At 31.0% G+C, this 11,216-nt stretch overlaps 1 protein-coding gene across 1 annotated transcript; it reads right to left on the reverse strand.

Annotated features, from left to right (window-relative positions):
• LOC109344728 lies at window positions 6,459-9,509 on the reverse strand (the record flags this gene model as incomplete). Its single annotated transcript, XM_019583480.1, has 3 exons — window positions 6,459-6,805; window positions 7,272-7,439; window positions 9,057-9,509. Coding segments are annotated over 3 exons (831 nt in total), but the record flags the coding sequence as incomplete, so codon positions are not given.

An 11,216-nucleotide genomic window follows, 5' to 3' on the forward strand; every position in this document is an offset into this window, starting at 1 on the left:
AAAATTTGTACCCAATTTTACTCGAAATAAACTTCAACCTCAATAAGAATTTAATTTTAAAATTGTCATTCTGGAGTTAATGGCTAATTTGGTATCACCTAAAAAAATTTCCTTGAACTAAAGTACTATTTATCATTACTGTACAATTTAATACCTATATCCACTGGTATTTTGATTTTATAATAATAAAATAAGGAAATAATGTTAAATATTGATTTGTGGAAATATCATTATTTAAGAAATCTTTTTACATTAACTATACGTAGATTAAACTAATTTTCCTTATATCAAGCTATTTAGGTAAAATAAAACTTACAAATAACAAGCAGGTATATAATGGAAACTAATAAAATAATTGTGTTGAAAAGTTGAGATTGTTGTATAATAAGGGTTTGGTAACTTTTCTTCTTTGTTTATGTGATTCTCCCTAGGAATGATTGCTGTATTTTTTGGTGCTGTGTAAGTCAATAAAGAAGCCCTACCCCATCATCATTCTCATCAATGAAATTGGATGAATGGGTGGGACACGAACCGTTCAAATAAATAAATACACACATTTTTTACCAATTTTGTAGCATTAAGATAATCTATAAATCCACTTTGTCAGAATATGAGAATACCTTCCAATTTCCAAATTATGTTCATCAAGAAAATAATCAATAGACACAAAAAGAAAATGGCACCGTGCTCATTTTTTTCCTTCCTTGTGATTTTGCTTTATTCTTCCAAAAGAAACATAAGCTAAAAATGCATTTGCCTTATTACTTGTTTTCTACTATGTGGTTGTACTTGATTAGGATAATATAATAAAAAGATAATTTTGTTTTTAATTTCACTCTTTTATTTATTTATATATATATGGTTTGAAAGTGTATTTCACTTTGTACTATGATTGGGGAAATTTTCAATGGAAAGATTAGTTGAACTCAAATATTGGAGGAAATAATTTTTTAAAGAATAAGAGAAGACGATATAAGAAGAAAATTGTGTATAATATTTTCAAGTTGTGGACAACATTTTCCTTTAAAGCTTAATCCAACCCCACATATTTTAAACTTTGGTGTAATACATATTTTAAACTTTGGTGTAATGCAGGTTAGTGGTTAATTGTGAGATATAATGTAGACCCTATAGTATGGTTTGCACTCTCACAACTCAACTTAAAACAACATACTATTGTTTATTACTTTTGTTTAATAATAAAGGGTATCTCTCACCTATAAAAAAAACTAATCTTTTTAAGTTGTATGTTTATTATTTTTAACATAGCTTGCAGGATTCCAATAAAATCTTATATATTTTATTGTTTGTGATGTGATAATATGTTTTCATCTTTGTATCCATTCAAAGATTTCCACAAGGTAATGAGTGATATTAACCATATTTAAAGAAAAAATAATGTGACTCATTGATGTCACATGTTTGACTTATGTAAGTTGCAAATTGCAGGAATCACAGGAATAGATAATGATGTCCAGAGGGTCAATTCTGTGCTTCCAAACACCCCACAAATAATGAATAATGATGCATTAACTTAACTGGTTGACATTTATGTTTATCTGTTTCCAAAGCTTCCCCTTGCTTTAACACGCTTTGCACTCTTCTTCATGATTTGCTCAGCAGCTCCCATTTGTCAAATGAATTATTATTGTCTATTTCAATTTATTTTCTTAACGCTTTTTATTTTTAATGTAGTGAAGAAATTTAAGCGTGAAAACATATTATGTCATGTCAGACTTTGCCTTAAACAAGTTGAGCTTATATAACATATAGGAGATGAGTCAGACCTGTTAGCTTGTTTAAAAAAAATACAAAGCCCTTGTTTAGCTTGTTTAAAAGTTTGGTATGACCTATTAGTATACTTAAAGACCTATTATACTATATTATCTTGAAATATGTCATCATATCTACATTTAAATAGATTAATATGCATATTTTTAACTAGACGTTTATAACACTAACGGTTAAATTATATTTGTGTTTATATTTTTTATATTAAAATTACATATATATTAACATTACTTGTATTAAAATTATATAATATGAATATTATTATCTAAATAGGCTTTTCAAAAAGTCTGAATCTGACCTATTTATGGGAAAAATCTAGCATGACCTAGTTTATTATAGACAAGGTAATAAACCTCTGATAGGTGGTCTGACTTGTTTTCACTGTATGAAGAATTATTTTATTTACACTATGAAGTTATAATTTAAATTATATTTTTATTTTAAAGATTTAATGTGTATAGACTGACAGTATAAATGTTTTTTACATTGTCGACAAATCATCTGTCATTGATTTGTTAACTACCATTGACTCTCAAATAACAAAAATATAAATCAATAATGAATAATATGTTGACAGTATTAAATTTTTTTACACTATCAGTACATAAATTTTAAACTCTTATTTTAATTATATTCATCGTTTAAAAAGTTACACTCAGATTTTATGCCGAAGTTACCAATATAATGTGTATATAAATCATGAGTGATTTATATTAATGCAAAATGATTTGTATTGTTTCAATGGGAATCAATATAATTTATTTTTTTTATCATGCAATCTTATGTACTTCATTTGAGAATAAGTAATTAGAGAATATAATTTTCTCTTACCATATTTTACTGTTACTGAAAATTTATATTTCTTCTACCTTTCAACATATTCTTATTATTTATCTAAAATTAAATCTACTAATCTTGTCTATAGAAAATAATATCATTATTAATAAATTTACTTATGTGGGTGTTAACTTATAAAAATAAATTTATTGAACTAAAATTTGGTTCCTACTTATCAAAATACTAATAATTTTAGAAATAAACAATAATTACCAACAAACAAATTATAGTTGAGCCCTGTTTCCCTTATTCAAGATATGCCAGACTCTCTTAAAACACTTACTAGCAAAAGCTTTTTTCCACCGATTAGTGCTATAACAGCAGAAATTTCAGCACTATTCTTACTAGCAAAAGTCAATTAATTATATATCAACATCCAAACTTCAAGCCGTATCACACATCATAGATTATTTTCTTTGAGATTTTGAAATTGTTAGTGTGGTCATCCATATATGAATTGTGTAGTTGTGGCAGCTATACATTATTCATTAGTGGAAATATAAAAGAAAATGAGATATCCAACTTTCGTTTTCTTTAGAATAAAATATAACAAATGAATACTTGGATAAATATAATTGGAGTGCACTTTAAATGTAGTAGAACTATAGTGAATTAGAAATCACATAAGGATTTCCCACTACTCTACCAAACATGTGTTGCATGGTTATTGGAATTTAGTGCAATTCAATTTCATCACGCAAATAGTGTCAACGATTAAATAAATTTTACAGAAAATGGAAATTAAAAAGTCTTGCAAAACATGACTGATTCCACAAGCACCAACTCCACATTGTTGACTAACTAAACCCACTAGATAATGACGATGGAGTAAACTATGTGGCCCCATTTGTTCTCTTTTCAACGCTTATAATGAACAAATAAAATAAAATAAAAAACCATGACTAAGGTCTAAGGTACGTATCATGTTATGTTAATAAGACATATGGGTGTGGAATAATAAACACCCTAAAGATATATTATATATCTGAAGTGGGTATCTTCGACCAAAGTCTTCGCTCACAAAATCTAATTTAAAATTTTAAACGGTGATAAGTGAGGCAACCCACCAATTATGCAGTGGAACATTCTCTATTAAGAATGAAGATCACTTATATTATATGACATTATTATTTAATTAAAAAATGACAATTTATCACAAAGAAAAATTATAAAAACGTAAATTTATATTTCTATATTATTTTTTGGAATTTAATTCATCATAAATATTAAGACATGATCATGAAGGGTTAAGGGTGAAAAGAATGAAGCACATGCATATGCATATGTGAGAAACGTATTAATTGAGATGACAAAACATTTAACGTTAAATATTATAATCTCAAGTACATGATTATGTGATCAATATTGATTGATATCCATATCTTCATAACCACTCACTAACTAATTAAAAGCATGGTTCTAAAACAAAAGAATAAATATGAAAGTGTTTTCATGGGAGTAAAATTGGGAAAGATATGTATCGGTGAGGCTCAATGTATATTCATCATATTCTTCATTTACCATCATAGTTTTATAAGATAAAAAATGCAAATGTGAGTTAACAATGATGGGTGCATATAATTGTTTAGGAGCATCTATAACTTCACTTAAGTATTAGTTCACCGTATAATACAAGTATATTTGTTCTAATTTGTCCAATAAAATAGTGTCATGTTTGGGACAAAATTTGATGTGTTATTAAGTGTGTCACAGCTCTTTTGCATTTATACAAAGTACAGCCTATGTTTTCACGTGATGCCTGATTGCATGTACATAATATGCGGACTGCGGTAAGCCTCTTCACATCTCTTTCGCAGTCTAAACTAGAAATGGGCGAGTATACTGAATTAGTCTCTCAAAGCTAAAACAATGTATAAGATAAAAGATATTAAATTTTAAATATTTTGCTTAAATGGAGTTTTTAGTTCAATTTGATTGGACCATAATAAATTTGGATTTGGGTTGGCCTTATGTATTCAGTTTTAAGCTATTAGAAAAAATTTAGTATATAAATAAGAATTTGAATATATTTTCTGATTAATTATATATTTTCTTATATATTAAGAGAATAAATTATCTCGTTATATTAGATGACAATTTATCTCTTACAGAAGTATAACATGTTTATTTTTTTGTTTAATTTTAGGAATATTTTCATAGAAAATAATGAAGTATGATAAATGTCATGATTTTATTGAATAATTTATCTCATTGTATCACAAGATACATTATTCACATCTATTAAATACTAGTTCCCCCACTCTTTGGTTTTTCCTCTCTTACTCGAGCATTTAGCAGTGGTGTGGATGTTTAGTATGTCTTCTCTTATATTCACTAATTTATTTACTTCTTATGTTCTGCTTTCACCAAAAACTCATATGCATCTCTACAACATGTTTGTCTTGTCTTAATGTGCCATTTTCTTTCTATGTAACAACAAGAAGCCTAATTCTTAATCTTATTTTTACATGGATTTCAAAATATTTCTTTTCTGCTATGCAAAACAGAGTCAGTTTGTTAACCTGTTTTGACAGGTGTTTATTAGATTATTATGTACCTTAAACAAGATGTCTATGTTTTAAATGAGTATATACGAAATTTGTTATTGCTAAAGACAAAAACCATTCTAGTTATATCTAAAGAAAAAATGGTATGCGACTATGAGGCTTTGAGTTGATATTTTATGTATAATATACATTTATTTTTAGCAATCTGTGACTATTTTTGTTTTACCTTTTTAGTAGTATGTTATAAAAAAATAGATAACTCCGAAAAGAACATCATATATGGTCCCTATGGATGTACATGCAACATTATTTTGAATTTGATTGTCCAATTAATGTGATGTATCATGTAATACCAGTAGTAGTTGACTAACTGTTAGTAGAATGAAAAGTGGGGTAAGATAAAGAAAGAAATGTCATGGTCATGCGTCAATAATAGTAGTTCAAACTGCATACTTTTCTTATTTAGTTGTATTGAAGGTAAAACAAATGCAACAAAAACTTTTTCAAACAATGGGTTATGTCTCTCAACTGTTGCCTACTTTCTACATCACTGGTCCAACCACACAACTACCTTCTACTTTCAATTCCTTGTTCTCTTTCCAACGTGGCGTATAATTCATGTCCAAATTTAGGTGTCATAGCAATGTTTTATTGTCTTGTTAGTAAAGCATTGAATTAAAATTAGAGTACAAATTATGTCAACGTCAGAATGTAGTTCTCTTGTTTTTACATGATTTTAGCTCACACAATTAGCTCTAGATATTAATAAACCAATGCAAACTGTAGTTAACTCGCGATAGAAGTGCATGCTGACTAACGTAGTGATTAGAAGGGTATTCAATTGGGGATTGCCTCAATATATATTACTCTATGTATACTTTTATTTTCATTGGTAAGAAAATATAAATTTCATTTATATTTAATTCACATTTTACTATTCTGATCAATGAAAATCAATGGATACATGAAGTGATATAAACTTTGGGAGAGAAAATGTGTTTCACTTCCGATGTAAGGTCACACTTTTAGAAGGGTCTTCAATTGTAAGGTCACACTTCTTATATTTCTACTTTATTTCTTCTTTGAACTTGATATGTTTAATTGGGTCCAAGCCCAATACCCCTATACATAACTTGACATATCCTTTTTCTTCTGTTTTATATTAACACTCTTTTTCCACAAGCTCCCTTTAATTACTTTATAACATTGAACAAACAATATTTGCTTTTAAAATAACAATGGATAGATGACTAATGGTTATAAAGTAGATTAAGAAAGGGAGATTTACCAAGCACACTATCTCAACTCAGTAGAATCAAAGTGTAAATGTGCAAAAAATGGAAGACTTGTAAAAATTGTACAAATGAGAGGTGCTGTGTGTGCAAGTATTTGTGAATAGCAATATTCAATAAACTATACTTGTATTCATTTTTCCTGCAATTCATGCATCATTACATAACTCACTCCAATTGATGTACATGCACAACCCTGTCACTAGCTTTTTGAGCTTCCTTCCTAATGGATGCAAGGTTCTTTTTTATCTCATTGCAAAGCCGACCCTCTATGAGACGAACAGGCAACCACATCTTCGGTTTAACATCGATGATATAGGAGAGAGTTGTATTGACTTTTTGAATTTGAGACTCCTCACAGCTTCCAATGTTGAATTGCTGCCAAACCATCATTGTTTAAACAGTTAGCATTGTTTGTATGTCAACCTTGTTGAATATCTACGAACTTTTTTGTTACATTCTTATAATTTGTTCAGCATCTTTTAAAACAAACTAATGAACAAATTGGAAATTGAAGAAGGCTTCTATTTGGAGAAAGGCAAGCCAACAGCGCAAAAGATTCATTTTTTATTCAGAAATCAGTGTCAACTTGGTCAACACCTAATTACACAAATTTGAATCTCCAAAATATGATAAAGTTCACATCTAATTGGTCACCAAAAAAGGCTGGCCAAGATCCAATAAGTATAAAATGTTGATTTTAAGAACTAAAAGTTCGACTTTTTTTCCAAAAAACATTAATGACACAGAAGAGTGTCTCAAACTCTGATTTATTTAACTGTGTGTATGTTTAATGCTGGATGCAGAAGAATGATAAAAACTGCGGAACAAACAAAAATCCTACCTGCAAAATGGACCATTTTCCTTCAAAGAGTTGAAAATCTCCTTCAACCATTTTGAATTCGATATCCCGTTTCATACTGGAAGGAAGACACTCCAATTCTTTCTCATAACAATCTACAACTCCTTTAGCATTAAATTTTATCCCAAATGCCAGGTTCTGTTGTCCAATCTGTTCAGATAATGTAACAACAATTGCTGTAATGCAAACAAAATACATAAACAAGGAAAATTCTATAAAAAAATATCAGTCTAAAGTTCAGGTCACAGGAAAGTAAAACATGCAATGGAGTTGAATTTATAAAGGTTACAACTTAGAGGAAGTAAATTAGGTAAAACCATGTTTGGCCTCACAATAATGTAATCCAACATAAAGTGTGATTTTAACCCTGGCATTCACCAAAACCAAAACTCTTTTATTTATTTTTTGCCAACTCCTAAATTATAACTCAGTAATATGCATAAGAACACATTGACTCAATTTCTGAAAGTAAAATGCGGCACAAACTAACTTGTGCATATCATATCCTTTACTCAAACCATTGTTCCCGTATCTTTTACCAACAATTGTTGCCTTGAAGATTTCCAAGTCAGATCTGGAAATAAAATAACTGCAGCTCTAACTTAAAACATAATATGCGAACATATATCATCAAGCTGGATGCATTTCGAATCTCTCTCACAAGAGTCACTCATGAACATCAGTGCTTCAACACTTGTACAGAGCTAACTGTTTGTAACATAATGTTGACCTAAAGTTTGATTTTATCCACACTACTTGAGGTGATTGTGCATGTCTGTGAGACTAATCCACTTAATATTTAGCATTTAAAACCACTCTAAAGGAATGACAGTCTAGGACAAAAATAACTATGAAAGCAAGAAGAAGGTTCATGATGTATACACAAGTATATTGCATTAGAAAAGTCTCCAGTTTTGAAATTATCTAATGAAGATTCATTCCGTTTACAATAAGGACCATAAGATCCATTACACAGAACCAAAATCAACTATCAGGATGCGGGAAATTAAGTACTGATTCTCTTCGGTATGTTGCTTATCTCTTATTTTGTTTATAGTGGCATATAGAATTATAGATAGTGCAAGCTTTAAAGGTTTATTAATCTTGAGGGTCTAGGTACAAAAGACATGTTCAAAGTTCACTTCCCAAGGTTTTATCTCCGCCATTCAAAGTTTCTCAATAAATCGCTGTCTACATTTAGTGCAGTAGAAAACACTCTTTGCAAGTTTGTGCCACACGCCCACATGTTTGAAATCTAATTTAAAGTGATCTACACAGCAATAGCAACAACATAAAATGCAATTGTACTTTTTTTAACTTATTGCATATATTCTCTTAAAGAGATGCTCAATCCAAACAATATCCAAAAGCAGTGGAAACTGCCACCTATGAATTGCTCTAACTTTCATAAAAAGGAAATAATTAAATAAAGCAGAAACAACACTGAGGCAAATAGGATGGAACCACATGAGATGTTCGTTAACTTGTTCCTACCGCATAGTGAAACCAAAATGTTCTACATTTTAGTCTCATCCCATGTCCACTTTTAATCTATCTATAACTTATAAGTACACCAAACATTGAGCAGAACATATGAACCCACCCTGTTTTGACAAGTCAACCAAACTTTACCAAACATATTAATTGAAAGTTGGCAAATTAATCAAATAAATTGCAAGATATGAATGACACTGACAATAACATGCAACTAATTTCATAAAAATTCAAACTTCAAACTAATCAAAGACACTATACAAAGAGAGTAACCTGCAAAAGGCGAGCATATTTATCACCCTTTTGGAGCAATTGACTAACGGCAAGGCCAGGAATAAAATCAGCCAATCTTTCATAATCAGTGAGGATGCTCCAAACAGCATCAAGCGATGCCTCAATAGAAATCTTTGATTCAATCCTGCGTGTGTTCTTCTCCACCTTCATCACCTCTATGTACACCCCATCCTCAGTTAACAACTCTTCTTCTTCTTCTTCTTCAACATCCAAAGGGTCGGAGTTGGATTTGGAAGCAGAGTGCAATAAAGGTGTGAACTTGAAGGAGTTTGGTTTGGGAGTGGAAAGAGATTGATTGGTTTTGAAATGAAAAGGGTGAAGGAATAAGAGAGAGTGGGTTAAGGGAGTAGAAGTAGAAGAAGGGAATATGAGTGTAGAGTATGATATTTGCGAGGAAGGTGAAAAGGCGTGTTGAAGTGTTGAAGATGATAATCATCTCACCAACCAGATTTGCCATCAAAACTGAATTTTGCAGCATATCAACAACTTTCCTTTTTTAGTAGTTTTTTGAATTTCTGTTAATTCTGTTTTTAGGTTAGTTTCCATTTTTGGCAAGTTTCAGTTTTGTTAGTTCTATATATATAGCTTGGGCTTCTCTTCTTTAATTAATTAAGACTTTAGATCATCAATAAAATTTCCATTCTATCACTTCATCATTTCCTTCTTTGTTTTTGATTCACAACTTTTCTTCTTTGTATTCCATCTTCTTCATTCTTCATTCACCATGGGAGAGCTTTTTCCACATGGTATCAGAGCACCCTTTTAGGGTGTCTCTGCTGCGCCAAAACATCCCCCTTTCTTCTCCTTTAGATTTTCTTCTTCTTTCTTCATCTTCAATCTCAAGCTGCTTCAATTCCTTTCTTCCTCAACCTTCCACATTTTCAACCTTTATTGATTCTTGATCAATGGCAATGGCAAATCAGATAATCAATCCCATCATTGACCCTATCAGTCCTTATTACCTGTCACCTAACGAAAATCCTGGTGCTGTGCTAGTTTCTGCTATTTTAAATGGTGACAATTACCATCCTTGGTCGAGAGCTATGACCATGGCATTGCAGATGAAAAACAAGATGATGTTTGTAGATGGATCTTTGCCTAAACCAGAAGCACATGATCAGATGTATGCAGTATGGAGTAGATGCAACAGTCTTGTTGTGTCTTGGATTACTCATTCGATTCAACCATCAATAGTGCAAAGTGTTTTATGGATGGACACTGCAAATGAGATTTGGGATGATTTGAAGGAAAGGTATTATCAAGGTGACTTATTCAAGATATCAGAAATAATTGGAGCAATGCATAATATCAAACAAGGAAATGCAACAATTGATCAATTCTATACACAGCTGAAAGGTCTATGGCAACAATTGGATGATTACATTCCAATTCCTCCTTGTGAGTGTGAGATCAAGTGTCACTGCAATCTCATTCCTACAATCAGAAAATACAGAGAGAATGAGCATGTGATCTGTTTTTTGAGAGGATTGAATGATCAATACTCTGCTGTCAGATCACAGATCATGGTGATGCAACCCTTACTACCAATCAACAATGTATTCTCAATTCTAGTTCAACAAGAAAGACAATTGCTAATTGAAAATCCAACAATTGCAGCAAGTATCTTAAATTCCTACACTGACTCGAGACAAAGAGGAAGAGGAAGAGGATATAGAGGAGCTGTAGGTGGAAGACCAACTATGCAAGGAAGATCTGGAATTCTTGGTAGAGGGAGAGGTCAAAAGATTTGCACCTACTGCCAAAGAAGTGGACACACAGTTGACAATTGCTACAAGAAACATGGATTTCCACCAAGCTTTTCTCCTAACAACTCCAACAGTGTGAATTGCTACTCAGGAAATGATAATCAAGACAGCTCACAAGAGAATAGCACTAGTGCAGAATGCAAAGATGACAAAGATCCAGGAGTTGCTTTCACTCCAGCTCAACATGATGCACTAAGAAACATAATACAAGAATCTATGAATCAATCAATGCATAGCACAAACCAGATTAGTTTGACACCTAATTCTGTTCCTAATCCCAATCATGTCAATTCAGGTATGAAATTTGCATCACATATGCACAAATCAAGCAATTGGGTGCTTGACACAGGTGCAACAGACCATGTCTGTTGCA

The sequence above is a fragment of the Lupinus angustifolius genome, chromosome LG04, assembly GCF_001865875.1.
Source record: "Lupinus angustifolius cultivar Tanjil chromosome LG04, LupAngTanjil_v1.0, whole genome shotgun sequence".
In the NCBI taxonomy this organism is placed as follows: Eukaryota; Viridiplantae; Streptophyta; class Magnoliopsida; order Fabales; family Fabaceae; genus Lupinus; species Lupinus angustifolius.